The sequence below is a fragment of the Ochotona princeps genome, chromosome 13 (assembly GCF_030435755.1).
Source record: "Ochotona princeps isolate mOchPri1 chromosome 13, mOchPri1.hap1, whole genome shotgun sequence".
In the NCBI taxonomy this organism is placed as follows: domain Eukaryota; kingdom Metazoa; phylum Chordata; class Mammalia; order Lagomorpha; family Ochotonidae; genus Ochotona; species Ochotona princeps.
Window position 1 is genome coordinate 29,898,764 of NC_080844.1, and position 26,223 is coordinate 29,924,986.

The following is a 26,223-nucleotide window of genomic DNA, read 5'->3' on the forward strand; positions in this document are numbered from 1 at the left end:
GCTGTCATTAGCTAATACCAGTGAATGCATTTCTTGCTAAGTGGAAAAATACCCAAAAGGGCCAGGTCATCATAGGCAACGAGCTAGAAATGAAGAAAAATCAGAACGAGGGAGGCAAGGTGGTACTTTGGGGGAAATGTGCGCAAACCTTTGTTTGGAACTCAAGCCTGCTAAAGGAGGTTGAGAAATGACCTTAGTCTCTCTCTCGCTGAGAAGACTGAGAGAGATGGGAGTTGCACTCTGCTTGCTCTTTGCTGTGAACTCCTTGGAAGGAAATTTTCTCATCATCCTATTAAACTGTCACCAACTCTTATCCTTGTTATTTTTCTTCATAGCCCTTATCACTAGCCAACATTGTAGTGTGTAGCTATGAGATTTGCTTTTTGCTGTTGTTGTTGTTACTAACCAAATCATCAACTGCAATGCAAGACCTTAGATGCTAAGTTCTTTGTTCAGTTCATCCTCATACCCCCCAGGACCAACAACAGTGTTAAGAATTTAAGTTAACAGAATACTTTTGAATAAATAGAGGAATTCTCAAGCAAGTCCCAGAAAAATAAGTAGCATCTTTGTTAAGAACCCGTGACATTTGTTCTTAGGGACAAAGCCATTTTTGGTTTGAATTAAAATGTTGGCATGTGGGGGTTCTACTGTTAACCAGAGGAGTTTCCTAAGCACTCTCTCACAGGCTTGAAGACACTTCACATTGAGTGGCTACAGCTACCAAGTACTAACTGATACAAAAGATTCTCAGCTGGCTTAAGAGAATCTTCAAAGAGGCTGACATACTTCACTATGGTCCAAGACCCACAGATTTTCATTATTGCTACTACATGACAAAACTATGCAGGACTTCTCATCTCTTAGAAATTTAATGTCTCTTAAGTCTGCAATCTAAAATAAAAAATTAAAAAATCGTTGTTTCAGAAACATAAATACGGGTAACATTAGCTTCCAACCAAAAGTTAAAATTTCTATTTTTTTTTCCAACTTGGTGTTTGGAAATCAATTCTTACTGTTATTTATAAATGTTTTCTATTTTTAAAGTCTTATCTTTAATGCTGTGTACATAGTTGAGAAGGATGTACTCCCATATGTGCCACTGATTAGGGTCAGGAGGATTGAGGTGTGCAGGGAAGGAGGGTGGCACAAATGCTTCCAATTCTTTTCTCCTGTGTCCGGAGGAGGGGAATGGGAGGAAGCTGCTCCTTGCTGCCCAGCTACATCAGCACCCCGAAATAGGGGGGACAGCCATTTGGTGTCATCTTAGAAACCCTGATGTGGGGAAGAATGTTCCAAGGGTGCTACTTCAGTGGTTTTGATAGTTCTAAGGCATCATTGGCTTTGTTGTTCCAGAGTTGAGAAAAATCTTTCCAAGGTCTAATGGTCAACAAAGTCTATCTTACTGCACCCACACACCCAGACCTAATATAAAGTTTTGCCAGGAGAGCTGTCCAACTCACTCTGCTTTCCACCCTCTGCCAAGGCATTCAACACATTCCAATGGCCTAGATGAGCTGGCTGTCATGCTCGTGTGTGCAATGGGGCATGATGTCTACTGCATAGGTATCAACAACCAAGGAAGCCCAATCCTATCACATGAACTCCAAGGTCAGACCATACATCCTGTGATTTTCCCTCTGGCCAGAGTTTGAGTCAAGTGGTCTAGTCAGGGAGTCCCCCAAAAAATGTCACTTGGTTTCCCAGACCTGACTCTTGTGTGTACCAGCTAGTGCAGGGTCCAGTTCAGTCCATCATCTGCATCAGCCCAAAAACATACCTATGAATGCAGTTGCCTGGTCAGTTCTATTCTTAGTCTCATCTCTCACACAAACCAATGGGTGCTGCAACCTAGTCAAACTCAGTTCACCATAGACCCCACCTTATGCACATTAGTAGGAACTACAGCCCAGTTGAAACAACTCCCAATAACCCCATCAGGCCTGACCACCAAGCCCTCATTCCTGGGCACGCTATCATGTGGAGCAGTCTAACACAGCCCAACTCACTTCCCTTCTGACTGACATATATACCTGCACATTCTGTGGCTTAACCCGATCCACTCTAGATCAGGCCCTCATGTGAACTGCTGGGTGCTGCAGTCTTACCCAGACCAGCCTGCACCCTGTCTTGGCTCTCGTACCTACCAGCAGGTGCTACAAACTGACCCAGCCCAGGTCACCTCAGATCTGGCCCACATGTATATCAATTGGTACTAAAGCCAAGCCTGGCCTAGACTGCCCCAGCCTTGGCTCTTTTGCTCACCAGTAGGAGTTGTGGACTAACAGATGATTTCCTCAAGTTCCCCTATCAGACAAGCTCCCAGTCCCAGATCTTACATGCACCATTAGGTACTCAACTCAGCCTGACAAGGCCCGCCTCCAGGACCAGTATTCACTGGAGGGCACTGCAGCCCTGCCCAACTGACCTGCAACCATTCCAGATCTCGCCAGTGCTACAGTGCAGCCTCACCTTGACCACCCCCAGGTCTGGCTCTCATGTGGCCTGGCAGTTGCCATAACCTAGCCCAGTCAGTCTCACACCCACTCTGGCTCTTGCAAGCACCAAGCAAATGCTGGGGCCTAGCCCAATCCAGCCCACCCTTGGGCCCAGCCCACACGCATGCCAAGGGGTACTGCAAGCCATAGTCAGCCTGTATAACCCCTACCCCAGCTCTCAAGCTCACCAGTGGGACCTGCAATCTAGCAGGAGAGTCCCGTTAGTCCCCTTCCAGGTCTGCTCCCAACCCAGACCTCACACATGCAGATGGTGCTCCAATCCAGCCTGGCATGGTCTGCCCATAGTCTTGGCTCTTACGAGGGTATGCTGCAGCCTGACCTATCACAGCCCACCCCCATTCCTAACTTATGCTGGTGGATCTTGCAGCTTAACCCTTTCTAGCCTGCAACCATCCTTGGCTCTCACTGAGAACCCATGGGTAAAGTAGCCTAGCCCAACATGGCCCACACCTCATCTTGGCTACTTTACATGCCAGTGGGTGCCAAAGCCTAACCCAGATTAGCACAGCCTGCTCCCTGAGCTGGGCAGTGAATCCCTGCCTGTCCTGGTCCACCCAGCCTTGGTTTTCTTGCTCACCAGACTTAAGAGCACACTAAGGGAGTTCCCCAAGTCCCCCCACAAGGCCTATTCTCAGATTTACATCTCACATGTGCTGGTGGCTGCTAGGCTCCTGTCCAACATAGTTCGTCCCCAGTCTCAGTCTTTGCATGTACTGGTGGCTGCTGCAGCCCAGCCCACCCCTGGACCCAATCCTTGGGTGCGCCAGAGGGTGCTGCAGTCTGTGTCAGCCCAGCCTGCTTCCAACTCCAGTTCCTGTGAGTGTCAGTGAATTCCATGGTCACATCTAGCTTGGCTAAACACCACGCCCAGCTCTCACACAAACCAGTATAACTAAAGACCCAAAGGGATGAACCCATACATCCCCTAAAAAATCTTACTCCAGACCTAGCTCTTTCTCATGCTGGTTAATGTCTTATCCAAGCATGGCCCTTCCCCTGCCCTAACAATCACTGACAGAAACTATCGCCAAACTCAGTGAGGCAAACTCCTCATCCCTATCTTTTGTTTGTGCCAGCAGGTGGTGAGCGATGCCTTCCACTGCACCCCAGGTCTGCCTCGTGGGAAGGGTGCATTGGTCTGATCTAGACATGCCCTCTGGCTTCCCCTCTCCAAACCACCCAGTCTCAACTACCTCATCCACCTGCAAGTGCAGTGGCCCTGTTCATGGAGGCCCTCAGAAGTCATTTCACACCTGTAAAGTACTCCCTCAGCAGCTCCCACTACCACACATTCCCAAACCCCCTTTCCTGGGCAATCCCAGCCAGCACAGGCTTCTGGATTGTCTTGCAGCAGGGCCCACCAGATCCCTCCCATATATCTTGAAAAAAAAATAGAATAGGTAACTATGCTGGCACACTGGTATAGTTAGTACAAATTTGGCATTAACCAAGCCCAGAATGCCCACCAACTATTGGCTGCTTTTCTAAAGCACAGTGTAGCACTTGCCTAGGTACAAGGCATTATAAGCAGTTGCCTATAGCTGGAGAATGTTATTTATTTGTTAAGCATTTGAATTTTTACATATACTGGTGTACCTCACTGAAACTCTTTTACACAATGCTATGAAGATAAAACAAATCTTTTCTTCAGAAATCCTTGTTACATCAGAAAATGTGTGAGGTGAATACAGGAAACTATTTGCTATGATATCATTAATCATTGAATACATTCGAACCAAAGTCATACTATACAAAGTAAAATATCAATTATTAAGGTAGAAATGTGCTTAAGAGGCTTTTACAATACTCTAACCCTCCTTTGTTCCACTGTGAGAAATTTTAAGACATTTAGAAATACATATAGCACTACAAATTCATAGTGTGACACTGATGTGTCACATGTTCCTGCATGCAATTTGTTCTACATAAAAAGCTAGTGAAGATTTCTTTCAGTATAAATAACTACAAATGAATTCTTATTGCTGCTCTCTTGAAAATTTTTGAGCCTATATTAGAATACTTCAGTATCAACACACAAGTGTGCAGGTTTATTTACTGAAGAACAAGTGTGATGGAAGAACAGGCATTCTGATAAATGAATATTAAACCAGCCTAGACTCATTATCATTTCTGATTCTCAAGCTTGGCAGTTGACCCATTAATGAATTTACTCAATATAAATACTGCAAAATAGAAATACATATTTCCCACCAAGGTCTAAGCTGCGCATTACTCAAAAGATCTTCAAGCTTAAATTACTACCAAGAGTAAATTAGATGCATCAAATATCTATGTGGGAATAGACAGCCTGGCTAAATTAATGAATTGATTATTGACCAATAGCCCTATGATGCTGGAGATTTGTTTTTAAAATACTCTAGAAGGAAATGTGCATGCATGTGGGAAGAAGTGTAAAGATTAAATAAAATTAGCAAAAATACTGCCAAGTGTTCAAGTTGATGTTTAGTGTGCCATTCTCTCCATTTTGGTGTGTGTTTTAAAATGTTCACTAAAAAGAAAAATTAATATTTTAAAATCACATAGTCTTTTGAGTCTCACAAGTGTGCCACTAAATCTTATACTGCAAGAGTTTGTTAGATATTGTATTATGATTATTCTCAAATTTAGCACAAGGCTACCTTGCTCAGAAAGTGACAGTGAGGAATGAAATAGAACCTGGGGATATGCATTGATGCTGCATAAATGCATTTTCACATGTGAGGGGTAGATGTATTGTACTGACCTCGTACGGTCTCATTTTGTTTTTCTTTTCAGGAAGTCACCAGGAGATCATTTTAATGGTATGGCCTGGAACATTCTTTAGGCATTTTACTCATAACCATATGTGTGTGATCAAATAGGGTTTTTAACAGAACCTTTAATGCAAACAAATGGAAACTAAGGATATCTCATCGAATTGTTGATGCTCTGATGAAGATTGTATCATTACAAACATAAAAATGTATATGATTAATCAACAAAAAAATTAAAAATCATTTTCACAAAACCATATTGCTAATAAGATCACAAACATTAAGCTCCTCATAACATCTATATCACATGCGTTTATTGGATAAAGCAGTTTATACGTTAGCATCCAGAATGCTAGTAATATATAGTATATAATAAGTGGTTTATGGACAAGTGGGATGCTGGACTCTGTATGGTGTAAACTTTTAATTAGGGAATCTCAACAGAACTTGAGCTGTGGTTATGCATCAAGGTGAAGGAATTCATGATGGGGGAAGGGTTTGGGGTGAAGGGGGGGGGAATCCCAGTACCTATGAAATTGTGTCATGTAATGCAATGTAATTAATGAATAAATGAATATTAAAGAAAAAAAATATAAGTGGTTTATTAACATTGTGATAACAAAAAGGAGCTGTGGGGGGTTGTAAAAAATAATATTGATAAATTTTGATTCATCATTAGTCATTTAAGTGATCCTTAAATGCCCATTCTAATATATGGTAGAGTGAATCAAAGTAAAATTAATTTTCTCATATGTACACTGACTCCAGAAATATCTGATAACAATTTGTGCCATATAACATACTTACGTATAAATTATGGGAACTGTCCCCAAATAGTCCTTATAAATGAACAGATCAGAGTTTATTAGTCCTATTTCATAGATGAGCAAACTGACACCCTGAAAAGCTTGCTAAGAATCATTTCCAGATTCCAAATTTCAGCTGGTAGTACAATAAACAATAGAAGATAATCTCTAAATTATTCTAGAAAGGAATATTTTCATTTACTAAATGTATTTTGTACAATGCTGATTCCAAATTTTCTCATATCCAGTATTTATATAATTTCAACTTCAATTTTCATCAAAGCTTTGGATTCCACGGCCCTCCCAGGCTATATGCAAAACTATGACTTCTGTCTCAGCCATCTGAATTAGAAACCCATGCTGCTCTTGTCTGGAGACAATTGTGCTCATGATTTTGTAACTTCTGTTAAAAAAATACCTTTAAATATTTTAAAAATACACCATGGTTCTTCGAACACTGATATAAAAACAATGTTTCCCAAAATTAAAATCTCAGAAAATTGAAGAAAACCAAGAGCCAAATCCAAACTTAAGTCAAATGTGAACTCTTGATTTTACTCCCTAAACTTCACCCATGGAAGCTTTTGATGCTTTAGTCCATAAAACCATGTCAGTTCTTAATTTTTCCTTTTACCTTTTACTTTTCTTTCTATACCATTAGCAAAACCCTAATGGCTTTATCTAAAATGTATCTTGAAGTTAGTCAATTGTCACTGCTTCTACTGCAACTGACTTGGTCAGTATCTCTCTCTAACAGCATCTCTCTTTCTATCCTTGCTTCAGTGTCTATTCCCACAACAACAGCAAGAATGACTTAGTCAAAGGAGATGCTATGAAAAACGCCTTGTATTGGGTAGTTTAGGTAGCAAATTTTTACTCATCACAGTTCTAGAGAATAGGAACTTCAAGACCTAGGTGCCAACAGATCCAGTGTTTTAGAGAACATTTGATTTCTGGTTTGTAGACAACTAGCTTTCTCTGTATTCTCATGGCAACAAGCAAAGAGATAGAAGCAAATTCTTTCATATCTCTTCTAATCCTTATAATTCCATAAGTCACATCACAAGGCTCCAACCTTATAACCTAATTATCTGTGCACAATGACACCTCATTGGATATTGGACTTTCAAAGTATGAATTTGGAGGGACTGAAACATTCTTTATATATGTAGCAGTGGCTCTTTTATCTTGATTCTTTGAACTTGATCATATCTTTCCTCTGTAAAAATCCTGCTGTAGCCTCTTTTATCTCAGGGCAGGGAGGGTAAGCTATTTCTTGGGGAGGGGAAACCCCAAGAAATAGCTTTCAATACCTGTAACAAGAAATGCTGACTTCATCTCTAACTACTCTACCACTTTCATTATGCTAACTGCCTGGCCCCCTTGCTGTTCACTGCAGATACGCTCTGCTTTTCACCTTAGAATCTTTTCACTGGCTATTCTATACATACCAAAGTTTAAACTCTACCGTCTTCAAAGATTTGTTCAAGCAATTTCTTAAGGGTCCTAATCATCTTAATTAAACTGTAATCCACTTCTCTTGACTCCCAATCTTCCTCACATGTTTTTCCTTTTTATTCCCCTACAGTACATATGTATTAGCATACTACTCATTTATTTCCTTCATTGTCTAATCCTGTTTGAATGTAAGCTTCACTGGATTGCAGACTTTGTTTCCTACATGAGATATGCCAATTGTCTGGTACAGTGTTGATAATATAATGTGTATTCAAACCACATGTTTATTAAATAAGTAAAATCTTTGAAGCTAACTACAGTTGAGACATCAGTGCATCCTTTTCAAGCTGATATTCTATGCTTATATTTGTAATGTAGTTTCATTTTTCACTAAAATAATATTATATTTGGTATTATATCCTGAGAGTTCATTTGTTTAGAAAATTCAAATAAAACAGGCTTAGCTATTTAAAGTACCACAAGTGCAACAAAAAAGTCTCTAGACAGGTGACATTACATTTCAAAATTTTATAAACCATTAAGGCTCTAGGTACAAGAAGGAAATTTAACTTGGAGTGTAATTTATGGTTTGTGGTGTTAAGTGCAAAATAAATTACTAAATACATAATGTAGCATAACTTTTCTTCTGTTGAAAGAGTTAAAGGTGGATACATTTTAAAAAGGTTATCAGCAAATTTCTAAACCCTTTGAGAATATAAGCTTTTTGGGGGGGGGTTAATTTCTACAGGTTCTAATGTGCAGGGTAGCTTAGAAAGCTTAGAATTCTCTATTTTATTTTTGGAATTCTCAACTAGTCTCCTAGATTATCTTCCCTCTTCACATACTTCATCACACTGAACCAGGACAGACCCGTATGAAGGACTGGTCCCAAGGCAAGGATCACACAGACTGCCTCCAAGCCAACAACAATCCAAGACTAGCTGCTGATTACCCTTAAGCAGGATATCAGAGTCAGTATTCAGTGTTATTTTAGTATTAAGATCCAGATGTAAACATGAATTGAGAGCTATGAAGACAAGATCCAGAGCTAGAACATCATGAATATGTCTGAAAAATAAGGGTAAAGTGATTCACACAGCAGAGGATCCAAGGTTTGTCCTAGGAAAAACACAGTGAGGAATTAAAACCACCATATGCTCCAATGCTACTTCTATGACTGGAGATGAGGCAAAGATACAAGAAACACAATTAATAGGTTCTCCATTCATTCTACCGTGGCTCCCTGCAGCTGTTGAGCAAAACAGATGTCCATTAGATTTAATGGACAAGAAGACAGAATAAGAAGGAAAAGTCAGAGTAAGGTAAAAGCAGCATCCTTTTAGTATTTTTTGAGAGATACAAATTGTATTTACTGATAAAGATTTGGGATATTTAATGATAAAGATTCAGTGTTGTCCTTGGGTACTGTGACAAAGGGAACATTCTAAAGCACATTTCCATGTGACATTTAAATGAAGATCAACTGTTGATCATCTATGATTTTCTATTTAGCTGGTGCCCTGCTATTTCACACAAATCCCTTAGGAATGCTTTCTACAAAATGGTTGCACATCTCTCCAAAGAAATATACATGGCTCATATCCTTGTATAGAAAACATTAATATTACAAAATTAGTTTCTACTATTCCCACTGTATTTATAATTCCCATGAAATTAATTTGTTCAATAAATATTCATTAAGCATCTATAATGTGCCAAGTGCTATTGTATATATTAAGGAAATTGAAACAAACAAAACATTGACTTCATACGTTTTTGCATTCTCTCCTCATGCTAAATTTTTTTTTAAATTTTAAATCAATCCTTTAACTACTTGTTCATCAGAAACTGTTGATATATACATTTTCTCCCATTTATCCAAATTGTAACCATGGGCGAAACTGGGAAATCTTCATATGCAATCACAGCATGTCAAATTTGGGGAGGACTACTTGCCCTATTGATAACATGATGCTGAAAGAATCGGTGCTTTTATTGGACTGATATGTGGGATTCCTTGTAGGTTACAACTAACCTTTACCAAGTTTCTCTTCTTGGAGAATATGAAAGTACTGCAGGTTTTCCACAGCCAATCCTCCTAACAAACATTAACAAGGAAAACTTCTTAAAGGCTATCATCAATCTTTCATCAAAATGGCTATCATATGGGGTAGATATTACCATGGTCTGCTTTGTGAAACAGGTTAATAATTATTAATTATAGCCCATAAAGCCAAAAGATTCAGTTGAGATGATGTAGGCACAGGGAGCTTTTTTTATCTAAGAAGGCAAGACTTTGTAAATCTCAGAAAGTTACTGTATACAAAAAAAAAGTTCAATAGTTCTCTGAGTTTATGGTAGTAAAGTTCAATACTAAATAACATTCAGTACCAGTAAGATATCATAAAGTTAATGTCATTCAGAAAGTAAATACAAACTTCTGTGCCACATACTAAGTCCTTTACAGATATTAAGATGACAATTTTTAAAAAGATTCATTTATTTTGGGCCCGGCGCTGTGGCCTAACGGCTAAAGTCCTCGCCTTGAACGCCCCGGGATCCCATATGGGTGCCGGTTCTAATCCTGGCAGCTCCACTTCCCATCCAGCTGTCTGCTTGTGGCCTGGGAAAGCAGTCGAGGACGACACAAAGCTTTGGGACCCTGCACCCGTGTGGGAGACCCGGAAGAGGTTCCTGGTTCCCGGCTTCGGATCAGTGCAGCACCGGCCATTGCGGTCACTTGGGGAGTGAATCATTGGATGGAAGATCTTCCTCTTAGTCTCTCCTCCTCTCTGTGTATCTGCCTTTCCAATAAAAATAGATATTTTTTAAAAATTAAAAAAAAATAAAAAATATTTATTTTATGGAAGGTCAGATTTACAGAGAGAAAGAAAGATAGAAAGATCTTCCATCCACTAGTTCATTCCCCAAGTGGTCACAATAGCCCGAGCTGAGCCTATCTGAAGTTAGGAGCCAGGAGTTTCTTCTTGTTCTCCTACACAGATGCAGAGTCCCAAGGCTTTGGGTCATGTTTTACTGCTCTCCCAAGCCATAAGCAGGAATGTGGATGGGAAGTGGAGTAGGCAGGACACAAACCAGTGCCCATAGTGAGGATTTAGCTACTGTGCCATCACACTGAACCCAGGATCTGGGTTTTGAAGATACATGGCTTTGGGCCACAAGTAGGGAGCTGGAAGGGAAGTGGAGCAGCAGTAATATGAACCAGCACCCATATGGGATCCTGGCACATGCAAGGCGAGGATTTTAGCCACTAGGCTACCGCACCGGACCCTAAGATGACAATTTTAAAAAATGTTTCTAGGAAGCACATTTTTATTATCATACCCATTTTATAGGTGATAAAGCTGAGGCATGGAGTAGCTAAGTGAAGTGGCTAAGGTTATTTAGCTGGTAAATTAGAATAAGGATTTGGGATTTAGGTGCTATCCTCTACATTCCTAATTACCAGGCCCATATATTTCTCCTGAGTTTTTATGCTCCTTTAGGAGCCTCAGACTGATGAAGTATACATGATCCTATTCCTAGTCCAGGACAGAAAAACATGTTAATTACAGCTTTCCTATCACAATCTCTTAATTAGCCTAATTCTCACTCAACTGATTTTTAAAAGAAGATAACAGTGCAATTGAATAGGATCACCTGGCAGGTTCAAGCACAGCAGAAACCAGGCTGGGTCTCAGCACTACTCCGACTGCTGCTTGAATGACCTTTTGCAAGTGACTCCTTCAACACCTGGTTTACTCACTTGTAAAATGGAGGCTGTAATTATAGCATTGTGTAAGGACAAAGCAAGATAGCCATAGAAAATGCTCAACAAACAGTATGTACGTAGCACATACATAATGTCATATATAATAAGTAAGAGTAGCATCAATTAAACTATGAACCAAATGATCCCTTGACTCTTATACTGGCACTAGAAAAGGAGCTCTCTTCTATTTTTTTTTTTATAATGAGAGTATCCAAAACAATGAACCAAATTATAAGCCATAAAATTCATTACATTTTTCCTGGGGAAGCCAGAAAGGCTATTGGACCTATTAGTCGATATGTTATTAGTTATCCTCCCTATTCCAAAATGTATGTATTCTTGCATCTTGAGACACCTTGCATAATATAATCACCGTGACTCCAAGAGGTCAAATGACCAAGCAGTTAACGCCTCTCTGAGAAGTGCTCAATAATTCATTTTACAAATTTCAGTTCGAAGACGACATTGAGGTTAAGAAAAATTGACATTTGGTCTGTGAACTTAATGTCAAGCTCCAGAAAAACTCTGGGCAGCACACGTTTAGCAATTAATAGGGTGCAGACAGTAAAGATGCTGCCAAATTATAAAACAAGTCTTGGAAATGACCAAAACAAAAAATGCTGCTAGGTATTGATTATGGTGACCATTCAGTTCCTATTGAGCTACCGAAAGAATCATTCATTTTCCAGCAGAGCCAGCTCATTTGCAAGATAAAAGGGAGGCATTTCTGCACATGCCCGTAATGTTCTTCACCACTGGGGGCAGCTTTACATAAGACTGCATTCACTGAAACCAAAGCAACAGTCCGAGCAGCTTTCAGAATGACAGTCTGCAGAAGTGAGCTGAGCGTGTGCGCGGTACGAGGCTCTCCTGTCTTCTGGGCTCCAACGCAGCACTGTGGCTGAACTGGGTGCTCACCACAGGAACAGCTGGGCTATGGAATACACATGTGGCCGCGCAGGTAGCCCCACGTTGCCTGAAGGAATACATCATGCTTTCTGATAAGAAGAAATTATAGAAGACAGTTTTTTTTTAACCCCTCATCTCCACCCCCCCTCAAAACAAACCTGTAAAGATGCAAAAACGTAATATCCATGAAGATCCTATTACCTAGGAAGATTTTGATATTTTGCTACAAATGCGGTATTGGGATTTATTTGTTCTTGGAGTGTTCTGCGTGGCTGGCAAAGAATAATGTTCCAAAACCGGTCCATCTCCCAAGGGGTCCAATTCTTCTTCCTGGGTGTCAGTGAGCCCTGACTCACTACAGTGCAGCTGACAGGGGCTGTCATGCAAGTGGCCCCCTAAGCCAAAGCAAAAGACTTAAGGACGACCTTTGAACAATACAAAGGATGGGTATGTTTTGTCATTTTTTCTTTTCTTCTTAAAAAAAAAAAAACCTCTAGTGTATATAATAATTCTGCCTTAATTATTTTAGAGATTACCTTGCTTTGCTCTAAGACTGTAAATTCAATTGCTTAGTAGACATGTCTTCTTGATTAACAATTTAAAAAATGTAAAGGCAATCCTTTTTAAATTAAACAAGGAGATATTTGCTGTTGAACATTCTTATCTAGATTTAAATTCTTAAATATGAATCTATATGCCTATTTTTGTTTGATTATAAATGAATTCTTTTTTGGGGGGATAACTTTTCTGAGTTGTTTTTATTTCCAGGTTTCAATGTAATTAGGCTACTGAGCGGATCAGCTGTAGCACTGGTTATAGCCCCCACTGTCTTACTGACAATGCTGTCTTCTGCTGAACGAGGATGCCCTAAGGGCTGTAGGTGTGAAGGCAAAATGGTTTATTGTGAATCTCAGAAATTACAGGAGATACCCTCAAGTATATCTGCTGGTTGCTTAGGCTTATCCCTTCGCTATAACAGCCTTCAAAAACTTAAGTATAATCAATTTAAAGGGCTCAACCAGCTCACCTGGCTGTATCTTGACCATAACCATATCAGCAATATTGATGAAAATGCTTTTAATGGAATACGCAGACTCAAAGAGTTGATTCTGAGTTCCAATAGAATCTCCTATTTTCTTAACAATACCTTCAGACCTGTAACAAATTTACGGAACTTGGATCTGTCCTATAATCAGCTGCATTCTCTGGGTTCTGAACAGTTTCGGGGCTTGCGGAAGCTGCTGAGTTTACATTTACGGTCCAACTCCCTGAGAACCATCCCTGTACGAATATTTCAAGACTGCCGCAACCTGGAACTTTTGGACCTGGGATATAACAGGATCCGAAGTTTAGCCAGGAATGTTTTTGCTGGCATGATCAGACTCAAAGAACTTCATCTGGAGCACAATCAATTTTCCAAGCTCAACCTGGCCCTTTTTCCAAGGTTGGTGAGCCTTCAGAACCTTTATTTGCAGTGGAATAAAATCAGTGTCATAGGACAGACCATGTCCTGGACTTGGAGTTCATTACAAAGGCTTGACTTATCAGGCAATGAGATCGAGGCTTTCAGTGGACCCAGTGTTTTCCAGTGTGTCCCGAATCTGCAGCGCCTCAACCTGGATTCTAACAAGCTCACATTTATTGGTCAAGAGATTTTGGATTCTTGGATATCCCTCAATGACATCAGTCTTGCTGGGAATATATGGGAATGCAGCAGAAATATTTGTTCCCTGGTAAACTGGCTGAAAAGTTTTAAAGGTCTGAGGGAGAATACAATTATCTGTGCCAGTCCCAAAGAACTACAAGGAGTAAACGTGATTGATGCAGTGAAGAACTACAGCATCTGTGGCAAAAGTACCACGGAGAGGTTGGATCTGGCCAGGGCTCTCCCAAAGCCAACATTTAAGCCCAAGCTCCCCAGGCCGAAACATGAGAGCAAACCCCCTCTCCCCCCGACGGTGGGAGCTACGGAGCCAGGCCCAGAGAGCGATGCTGACACGGAGCATATCTCTTTCCATAAAATCATCGCAGGCAGCGTGGCCCTTTTCCTGTCCGTGCTCGTCATCCTGCTGGTTATCTACGTGTCATGGAAGCGGTACCCTGCGAGCATGAAGCAGCTGCAGCAGCGCTCCCTCATGCGAAGGCACAGGAAAAAGAAAAGACAGTCACTAAAGCAAATGACTCCCAGCACCCAGGAATTTTACGTAGATTATAAACCCACCAACACGGAGACCAGCGAGATGCTGCTGAATGGGACAGGACCCTGCACCTATAACAAATCAGGCTCCAGGGAGTGTGAGGTATGAACCATTGTGATAAAAATTGCTCTTAAAAGCTGGGAAATAAGTGGTCTTTAATGAACTCTGGTGACTATAAAGGGAACATGGTGCTCCCCCTACCCCTTTCTCTCTGTCTGGCTTTGCTTTCTGGCAAGGTTTTTCTCTGTCTTAGAGCATTCATTTCCCCTTCATACATAATCAACCCATTGAAATTTAAATACCATAATTAATGTGAAGCTTGAATTCTGTTTTAAAATAATGCCTATTGTATATGACCTTCTATTGATTCCGTTAATGTCTCATGTCTTTTAAGATAAAACTTCTTTCCTAAGTAACACCCACATGTGCTGTTACTCTTCTTTTGGTAACATCAAAGGTTTGGAGTTCATAGGCAATTCAAGGAAAGGGGTGTGATGAACCCAGGTAATCAGAGCTTGAACTGATTCTAGGGGATATCTTGATTATAGGAACATTATGGAAAGTACCTTGACAATAATGCTGGGTTTAGAAACAATTTGTAGGAAACTATCGAACGACCACACTGGGTTAAAGCAGCCCTGTTGGCAGAGGCGTCTGAATTACAGAGACAAGGACAGGGAGGAAGTGTTACAGGGTTAAAATACTGCAAAAGTAGATGGTTATAAAATGTGAGCATGGTAAAAATACAAAGTTTTACACTTGAAGCTTGTCTCAGACCCATGCATGATAAATCAGACTTGAGGTTTCACTGTCATTTTCTTCTAGCCTGTATGTTTCCCAGATAATTAAATAGCCAAGAGGCAAATTTAGGGAGGTGGATTTCTCCACCACTCCTTACATTGGAGAGTGTTTACAGACACAGTTACAGATGTGAATGCAGCTTGCCTAATGCATGTGGCTGGGAGCTTAACTGCGTTTTCCTCACATTTTTTGTTGTTGTTGTTGTTAGTGAAACATTGTTAGTGGAATCATGAGCTCTATCCTGTTCAATTCAGTATTTGTCAGACTGTCCTGTCATATTCCATGATGGGCCCTGCACACAATAGTACCCTACTAACACTTCCTTTCAGATGTGTAAAGAGAACACATACCAAGACATGCTTTCTACCAACAGTCTCATTGGAAAGATGACTTTAAAACACCTTAGTATACAGAATCTTACAGAAAAAAAAAATGCCACCAACTCTACGAAAAAAATGTTTCCTTTTGGTACTGCTGACATGACCATGTCCCTGTGTTCATCTGTATTGTGAACACATCCATCAGCACAATTCTGTATAGACCCTGTTGGCAAGCCGTAAGCTGTATGCATGTTTTTATGTCACTGGTGAAAGTTTATTGACTGCAGCAAAAATATAGGCTCTGTTTTTAAGTGACTTGAACCATAGTCTATTAAGCTTTTACAGAAATATCTATAATCTGTATTATCTTTCACCCTCCATAATGAACAGTTCTATTATATGAGGGGGGAAAAAAACAACTCAGGAATTGCAACATTGGGGCTTCATTTAATGTGTTTGGTTTAATGTGGCTTGCCAAGTCCTACATCTTTAATCATGTCTCTATTCTTTCAAATAGAGTCACTGCAGTAAAAAAGGAATGAGTATTTTTACCAGTATTTTTATATAGTTTGGAGAAGTATTACATGTTTAAAAAATTTAGGCAAGTCACCATGAAATATAATAGCAAGGAAGCCAGATAATTAAAATCATATCTCTGTAAGCAATGAAAAACATGGAAATATGTAATTGGATTAAATGTTAAAATAGATACCAGTGCAGTGCAGAAAAGCATTGCAGCTTTATGTTTACTCATAAACAATTACTGAATATATACTTATTAATGATAAACAACCACATATTTATAATTCATTAATAATCCAAATACTTCCTTACAGTACCATCAACTGGATGACTGAGCCTGCTGTAATATTTTCACTGAAGTTGTAATTTAAATTTTTTCATAAATATCAGTAAATACATATTCCATCTAGAAAAAAAATTCCTCTGGTCAGTCTCATTTTTATCATACTAAGATGAATGTATTACCTAAATTCAGTGTTAAGGTTAAAAAAAACCCTACTTCTATTTATTGACTTGATATTCTGCCTCATTTTCCTGGATACCAAATATATTTAGACATTACATATTTATGCTTAGATTTTCAATTCTGATTCCATGGCACTACCATGATATATAAAATATATTTGCTGAATGGAAAGTATTTCTAAAATTGGAGCCACTTGTAGTGGAACATATCAATGACTATAGCCAAATATACAACCAATATTTTGTAAGCCTAACTTCTTATACATTTAATAATAGATGAAAAAACTGATTTTAATTCCATAAGTTCTTTTCTTTCTCTCCCCTCATCCCCACTCCAACTTCCATCCTCACCTCCTACCCCACTCCTGCCCTTTGGGAAATGTTCCCACTATCCTCTGGGCACAGCAGTATAACACTTGTAGTTAGATAATAACACATCACCATTGTAAATTAGCAAATCCAACTGACAAATATTATCTTGGTAAAGACTTTTGCCCTCACCTACACCTCCATGGCACTTTCTGGAATAAATACCATAAATATATTTTCCTAAGTACTTCTAACTCAGTGTAGACTAGGGAAACCTTATTGATATTCAGTTTTTTAGGGCAAATATACATGAAATTTCGTCTTTTTCAAAGGTGACAACAGTTAAAGAATTAGCCTGACCTGTTGAACCAGACAACAGAGACACACTGATGCAGAATGGATTCAGTCAGTACTCTGGACGCTTTATTATAACAGAGAAAAAAAGGAGCTTAGTCTCTCTGAACCGCATGTGTGGATTCTCTCCCTCACCCCAACTCATTTTATTAGTCTCAGCCTTGTGCTACCACAGCACAGACTGAACAGCTCCAGTGCCGTGGTTTTCTAAGCAACACTTATTCAAGATATTTTTACTTTAAGTGAGTTTGTGTTTCCAAGGATGTTGACATTATATCTTTTCATAGGATTTAAGTCATTTTTTGCTTGATTTCGTGAGTCAACTACCCAGGTAGGCCAACTGGCAATAAGCTGTATTTCTGTGGAGCGGCAGTGACCTCCAGTGGCTGGTTAGACTAACCGCAGTTATTCAGACGTTGTAGGTTTTTATGCTGAATCCTTACGTAAAGGTACGTAACAGGTGTGTTGTTGTTGATCTGTACATCAGATTTGAATTTTACTTAGTTTGTTTCTCTGGGAAACATAACTGTTATGTGCTTTTTCAAAGTTTTATTTTTCAGAATGACTTTTTAGTAACATCAGAATAGAAGCCATAGAATTGTCACCAAGGATGAGAAATGTGTTCAAAAATGAAACACACACAATGCAGTAAGAACAGATAAGACAATTTTAAAGGGTTGATACAAACAGATATTCGCCAAATATTCTAAATTTTTTAATTAACTATCTGAACACTTTCCATAGGCAGATGCTAAAATATAATTTAGGTTGGGAAATCAAATTTCAATACATAAATATTGAAAGATAAAGCATCAGTTATATACTAATCAGCAGGATATAAGATTCAGCAGGATATAAGATCCATCAGGGGAAGGAGGCCTCTTGTTGTGCTTCCAAAACTCTAGCTTGCCGATCGTGCCAGTGACCTGTGCTTTGCCTCAGTGCTTTCCTCCTCCTTCCCCCTTTCCAGCTAGCTGAACACTGGTTCTATTAGGCTCTCTGACAAACGATGTTACAGTCTAAGAGGTGATGATTCATGGATACTGAAGTTATGCCCTCCTTCTGAAAAAGGATAATGCAGAGTCAGATTCATGGATTTGGCAAAGGTCTTTAGAATGCTGTAGGTATATGATACATCTTTTCCTCCCTGGACATTTACCAAGATGAGGACTCAAAAGATTTTTTTTCTTAAGTGTGCATTAAACTAGCAACATAAACAAGCATCAGAATAGGAATCCTAAAACAAAATGAGTTCCAGACTTAACAAATGAGAAATAAAAAATTCAGGAATTATATGGTTCTTCTATTCCTTTTTTCCCTGGTTCTCATTAGAATCTAAATCTGTAGCACATCCATGGAGTTTTCCATTCCTGTAGTCTCTTGGCTAGCTATATAAAAATTACAGGCAGTTAGGAGAAACTATGGGCAAGAAAAGAATGACAGTGCAGGTGAATAACAAAAGTAAGTTAAACAGAATCGAATGAATGGAAGTTAAACAGCTTATGTAACTGGGTTTTGTAAAGATAGGGCAAAATGTACAAGTCAAAGTGACTATTTCTCAAATTATTACAGTATATGGAATTGGATTAATTTTTTCCTAAACCTCCAAAGTCACTGGTGATTTTAACTCATAAGGTACAATACAACAAAAACACTACAGAAAATAAAATTATTTGTAATTTTTTCTCATTTGTGGAAAGTACCATAATCATGTAAGGTAGAGTATGGGACTTATAAAATAACACATTAATTCTTGATTCTCTAACATTTGGAAAATTAAGTGTTTTCAAGACAATTTCTGAGCTTTTATGAACTGTAACTTTCTCACATATAAAACAAATATATGCTATTGCTTGCTCATTATTAGGAGGACTAAATATGAATTGCACTTTGTAAACTCTGAAGAGGAAACTATCCACTATTTTCAAAGATCACCCAGTGCTTCTGGCTATGTGTGCTGATATTTTATGTTTGGAATAGGTTAAAAAAAATTGAGTCTATGTTACAGAAGTGCAAGTTTATTTACATCACTATGCACACAAAATTTACTTTTGACTTTCCATTTCCATATAGATACAGTTCTTCCACTCTCTTTGGCCTAAATCTTGGATTTTTCAATATTGATGAAAAGTGTACAACACACATAACGATACCAACCAGAGAATACAGAACCCCAAACTTAGCAAACTAAACCAAAATTTTAGTTGTGCTTAAATCAGGTGAGTATAGCACAGACTTTGAAGCACTATGGGAGTCTATTTATTTATCTCTCTCCCAGATCCCTCATTTCAGCCCTTGTTGCCTTCAAACTATATAATGATAATAGTTACATGTAAAGATGACATCATCATTAAACAATCATTAGCTATTCATAACTTAGTACTGTGGGATTAGCACACATTTCAGATGTCAATAACATTTGTTCTGTTGTTCCTCCTACACACATCCTAATGGAAGACTGCAGCCAAGTTTTCTTCTTGGTGTAGAAATTCTTTTACTTTCTCTTGTCACTTGTACCCACTGAATTTCACTGTGTTAAAAGTAAGTAGCATTAAAAGCACAAGGGTTTTTTCCTTCTCTCTTCTGAATAACAGGCTATTTGCTTATGTAAAATTACATGCTTAACTCATCAAATAATTACCAGTAAAATCATAAATCTCTCTCCACGGGTGTAGCAGGAGTTACTAACTACAAGGTAATGGATGTATTCCAAAAATTCTTACAATTTAAGGCAGGCTCAAAGTCTTCCTCTTTGATAGCAGAGTTTCTATAGTATCTCTGGATCAGAGAGAGGATGATTTGGTTTCTCAGCAGAATAAGGATTTGAGAATGATATGCTGCTGAACTTCAAAGAATTTCGTATGCTTATTCTTGAGCAGGGTCTCCTGAAGATGCAGGAGAATGTGAGAGCACACAGTGATGATCTGGAATATCTCTAGGAATTTGGGTCATGGAATTAAGATCTAGCAGAAACAGTATATTTTACAATTGCACTTTCTTAACAACAGAACTTCTATCAGCAACAAATAACCCATTTTATTGGGGGAGAAAAAAAGAAAAGAATTTCTAGCTTATCCTTATCAATAAATATAATGAAAATTAACTTTCTTGACAATTCTCTATTGAGAATTGTCAATCCAATTTTGAGAATCTAATTTTTGCTTTTAATTATTATTCTCAGGGATTCCTACTCCTCCCAAGAAGTAATTTCATTTGTTTCTTCCTTCTATTTTCAAATTGTGTTTCTCCAAGTTCTCTGTTCCCTAGATCACAAAAAACTCATCCCAATATAAATTAACACAATTTGGCCATTTCACACAAATGAGTAACCTATCTCCAATAGAAAAAGGCATTAAAACACAAGACAAACTTAATGCTGGCAGATCACTTCTCTTTACAAACTGTAAAAACACTTCTAAGGTATTTTCAAATTTTTAACTACAAAACAGAGAGAGACAGAGACAGAGAGAGAGAGAGAGAAAGAGAGAGAAATATGGTAGAATGGTCGGTCTGGTAAATAACAAACCTTACTAGTTTCCCTTTTAATTAACTAACACCCAAAAAATAACAGGACTTATGCATGGGATTACTTTACAGTATTTCGCCAATCAAAAACATTTCTACATCAAAATTATATTTTTTCAGGGAATGAAATAAATATTACACTTAATGAAAGTGTTTTTAATAAAGCTACATTATGTTTATTACATTTAGCCCAAATGCAAAATACTTTTTGTCGGTAAAGACCAAAGGACTTCAATTAAACAGAAATCTTTATTTAGCCCTCCAGATGCTCCAGTTTAACAATGTGGTGGCAAAACCACATTGTTCTCAGATAGTGAGACTGTTTTATAGGGAGGATACACTATTGATGGCGTACCTGATTTCACTTGTGTGGTCCTACATCTACCCATAATGTGCTTCCCATTATTAATAATGACCTTCTATACATTCTGAAATAAAAAATGCATATAAACCCTCATCTGTGCAGTCAACCAGAATCTCAAAATAATTCTAAAGGAAAACTATAAAAGACATGTTGATGCTGAAAAATATCAATTGTAAAACTGATAAACTTGTGATAGAACTATAACAGTGAAAAAATACTTTAAGTCACATGAGTATAAACTCTCTATGATGTCCATGACAGTGAGGACAAACATTTAAACTCTAACTCAGCATTTCAAGATTCAGTATCGACTTGTACTTATCAATTTATGAGAGATTTTGCACAATTTGCATGAAATTTTGAAGTGAAAATTTTATAGAGTGGGTTTGTGTACAGCTGTATATTCAAAGGCAGATTAGGTAACAATGTTGCATTTTAAAAGAAAAATATTCAAAATTTGTATAATGTGGCAAAATAAGTATTTTATGTTCTTCCCAAGTTAGACATGTTATAGATTCCTAGAATATAGCAAACTATAATTTGCTGTATATTTTATTATACTTTTTTATATCTGTGTCAACATATACTATGAAAATGAGTCCTTATGAAGTACAAGGAATCTACGTATATTATGATTTGATAAGTAAGATTTATAACTTTCATAATAAACTCAGTTTTTAAATAAATGAACAGAAGTCTTTTAGTGAATTATCTATTAATCATGTATGTTTTTGCTTCTTTATGTCTGCCTAAAATAATTCATATCCTATCCAAACTTGCCTTCATAAGCCAAATTATACATATCCAGTTCCCATCACGAAATAATTTCCAGTGATTTACCATTAGGATATTCCTCTACTAGCTAAATTCTAATCTGCCATTCTACTCTTCTTCCCACCCTGTGTTACCACACCACACCATTTCATGTCATTAAAGGCAGCATGGTGCCTGGCATGGTAGCCTAATGGCGAAAGTCCTCACCGTGCATGTGCTGGGATCCCATATGGGCACCAGCTCTAATCCAAGTATCCCTACCTCCCATCCAGCTCCCTGCTTGTGGCCTGGGAAAGCAGTTAGGATGGCCCAAAGCTGTGGTACTTGCATGGGAGACCCGGAAGAAGTTTCTGGCTCCTGGCTTCAGATCGGCTCAGCTCTGGACATTATGGCCTCTTGGGGAGTGAGTCATCGAACGGAAGATCTTCCTCTTTGTCTCTCCTCCTCCTTGTATATTTGACTTTCCAATAAAAATAAATACATCTTTTTTTTTTTAAAAAAAGGCATCATGTACTTAGCCCTATATACTTTTACTGGGAGGACTGCGCAGTAAACGTAAACATCACATATACTTTTATGAGTTCCACTCCAGTTATTTTATAGTCTAATACACGGAGATGTGTGGGGTCTTTATTAATTTGGAGTGAAAGCAAAAGCATTAAGCTAGTTATAAGTTAAAAAGAAAAGGTCAAGGTTGTTTCATAAAAAGTAAAAAACCTCATATTTTTCTAAAATTTAAAAATAATTTCAAATCATAAACAGCTTCCCTTTCACTTTCTTGACAGAATTACTCTCTGAGTTTGCTAATTATTTAATAAGCTTTACATTCTTTCTATTTTCCCATTTCTAATAAAGGGTAGTTCCTGACTTGTTTTTATTTGTTTTTTGTTGCATCACTTTCACGATTGCAGCTTTTGGGTTATCCAAGTCTGGAATATCTGCTTTCTGTGCTTGTTCTCTATTCAGGATTAAAAAATAATGAAATCTCTTGATCCACTTGTACACAGGACAGTCTTGATTACCTATAGCTTATGAAATAAATGTTCCTAAGTTTAGAACAGTATCATTGTCCTTCCAAAGACATTTACAATTAAATAAAGACAGACCCCTTTCCCCAAAGGTATGAAAGTCATACACTGAAAACAGGCACCCAAATGCAGGGTTCAGAAAAGCCCTTCTGGTGGTTAATGGCTTTGCAAACACCACTGAAATTATCCTACATAGATTTTTCTGTATTTTTTGGCAAACATGAGGTAGAAACTTCCCAGGGGAATTAAGGCAGGACAAGTCATGTTTTTCCTTCAGTACACTGTACTTCAGGGATTTTCTTCATAAATTGCAATTTTGCATATTCTTTCTCTTTTGATTTTCTCCATTCTAGAAAAAAACTTGGGCTATGGATCCAGGAAGAACTAATCTGGTCTTGGGAATTGAAAAACTTTCAGCCTTAATTTTATTTAAAAACATATAAAACAATGAAATCATAACCAAATTGTTGTGAAAAGGTAAAGAAAGAAGACTTTGTGAATATTTAGTGTTTCATAGGTACATTTCTATAATTACATGATTTAACACTCATAAAGGTCCATGAAGATTTGAATGACATGACACAGAATCACCTACTACAGAGTTTGGCTCATAACAGTAACTCTCTCCTTTCCTTCATTAGTTTTGCTTGCTAGGAATTCAGTATCTTAAGGTGCTTTAATAAGAAACAAATTCTACTATCTGTTTTTATTTAAAATGTCATATTCCTGGAAGAAAAGGTTTAAATTACCATTAAGTTTCCATAATTATGACAACTTCATATACTTCACAGTTAATATATATTCTTCTTGATTTTTGTTTCATGTATACTTTTTCCCCTATATACAATCTTCCCCAAATATTCCTAAATTGTTTCTACCCCCAAAATAATCTACAAGTGGCAGTTAAGCAGCCTCTTTTTGGTAGTGAAAAAAAAAGCTGTGGATATTTGCAGGAATTATTTTAAGGTACCTATGCACCAAGAAAAATTCATAGACAAAAAAAAACACATTGAGGCATACTGTTAATATTGAATAGAAGCAAAAAAATCTAAATATAAAAACACTGTGATTTTGGTGGAGACTGAGTGGTCGACATGTGTTGCTGTAAATGCTGTTTGTTCATGACCTCTTCCTTTCCACCTCCTCTTGGGAATTGTCTTTCCTTCATCCCAACTCCATCTCAAATCCTACTTATTATGTAAGTCTTAATCTTGCCCTTCCTTCTTTCCATGATATTCTGTACATGTATCAGAAACAGTATTTCTTGCTGACTTGTTTTAGAGTTATATATCTGTATCCTCTCCTTTGAGAAAATGGACCATCTCTTCTTTCTCAATTCAATTGTGATTTTAAGTCTTTAATTCATGATAGATACTTAACAGATTTTATAAAGTGCAATCTGGAGTATAATCTAGGTTATTATAAATTAAGATTATAAACAATCCAGGACAAATATTTCAAATGTATGGTGACTTTGTTGTGTCAACTTCATATGCTGTGTGGCTAATACATACTCTTTTTGAATTTTGTTTCATGCATATTTGTTCCCCTACATACAATCTTTCCCAAACACTCCTAAATAGCTCTTATGCCACAGTCTCTCCGTGGTAGTTAAAAGGCTGTGGCCATTTAACGTGACTATCAGCTAAGAAAAACACTGAGACAAAGAAACAACATTTAATTCTAAATATAAATATACCTTAACTATAGCAGAGGTCACTTGTCAGCGTTTGTTGTAGAAGCCATGTATTTGTGATCTCTTCTTTGCCTGCTTTTCCTGGGAAAGGTCCTTTGCCCTTTGTCCTGCATGTCTCCTAATCATTTTCAGTTTGAGAAGACTTCTGCTTTAGACACACACAAAGGCCTTCTTTTCTCTTACCGCATGAAGAGGTCACTACACGGTTTTATAGCCTCTAGGTCGTAGGTCTTTGGCTTGCTGATTATATGTGTTTCCAAAGACATTGTTCTACTGAAGGAATTCAATCATAAAGTCAGAAGCTGATAAATTACTAACATTTTTTTACCTCCTAAACATTGATTATGCAGAAGGCATATGGGATCCTATAAAAATTAATCTACACAACTTATATGTGCACCTTCAGACTGTTTAAAAAGGAAAATACCATTGGTTGTTGTCTCTTAGAAATGCAGCAATTAACATGACATAGTCTAATAAATTAATACAAAAGGGAGCAAAAACTCCTATTTGTATTTCCTAGCTTTGTTCAGATGTATAAGTGGGGAACTATAATTTTGTAAATGGTAGTTTAATTTGGAAATAGTAATGACATCCACAGTTAACATGCTTTCAAGTGACATTTTTAATTGTAATGTGTAAGGTAAAGCAGATTTGTAGATCATCCCAACACCATGCGAGGTATTACGCCAGCTCTGGACCTTGTTAATCTTTGCCATAATTAGAGTAGATTCATTTTGGGAAGATATGCAATAAAATAAATTGAGGTGAAACTTTTCTATAGCTCCCAAACCTCATAGTTATATTAATTCTTTGAAAATTGCACTGTCCATTTTCTCCTATTTGATATCCTAAGCTCATTTAGTTGTCCTTTTAACCATCTTCCAAGTACTGCGTTCCTCAGCCCCTCTCTTGCTAACCCATTCTATGGTTTTGCTACGATGAGTGCATCACTTTTTATCTCTTTATCTGTCTTGATGTCTGGAAGCTGCTTTATTTTCAAGCTTTTGCTTCTATTCACTTTAAACTAGGAATGATTTAAGGAAGCAATGGAGGTTTTGCTTGTTCTAGCTCAAATAGAGGCATCTAGATTCATGGCCATAGATTGAAAAGACCAAAAAAAAAATAGCCATTATTCTGAAATTTGTATTAATCCACCTTTGATTATTCATACAGTCTTTGATTACAACTGAATAAAAGATACTAGTGACTAACTAATCTATTGCCAATCATAGAGAGGAAGGAAGGAACGAAGGAAGGAAGAAAGGAAAGAGAGAGAGAAAGAAAGAGAGAGACAGACTTATTGGATCTTCAATTTCAACTATACCTAAATACCAATATCATCTCTGATAATATGACAGAAAAGAGTTAGGCTTCTAAATGCTTCTGTGTGCTCTAGCATTAGCATGCATCCTGCACTAACTGTGTTGTATCTCAAATTGATGAAAAAAAATGCAGTTGAGTTTGCTAGAGAATCGTTTGAGAGTTAATGAAACCTTCTTCACCTATAATTTAAATAAAAGGAAAAAGTCCAACACTCTCAAAGTCCAAGGGGGAAAGGCAGTTTAAGAAATAGAAGCCCTCTGTTTACCCAGGGAGGCACTTTACAAGGCAGACAGCTACATCACAGTAGAGAGACAACATTTCCTC

At 37.8% G+C, this 26,223-nt stretch overlaps 2 protein-coding genes across 2 annotated transcripts in view; one reads left to right on the forward strand and one right to left on the reverse strand.

Moving 5' to 3' along the window:
• CTNNA3 (catenin alpha 3) overlaps window positions 1-26,223 on the reverse strand; it is a 1,173,927-nt gene that overhangs the window by 716,767 nt on the left and 430,937 nt on the right. The gene's annotated exons all lie outside the window — the stretch shown is intronic.
• LRRTM3 (leucine rich repeat transmembrane neuronal 3) overlaps window positions 12,089-26,223 on the forward strand; it is a 128,349-nt gene continuing 114,214 nt past the window's right edge. Inside the window, exons 1-2 of the mRNA XM_004583420.2 lie at window positions 12,089-12,664; window positions 12,986-14,517. Of these exons, the coding sequence (XP_004583477.1) occupies window positions 12,661-12,664; window positions 12,986-14,517 (1,536 nt within the window). The 5' untranslated portion in view covers window positions 12,089-12,660. The remainder of the gene's footprint in view (window positions 12,665-12,985; window positions 14,518-26,223) is intronic.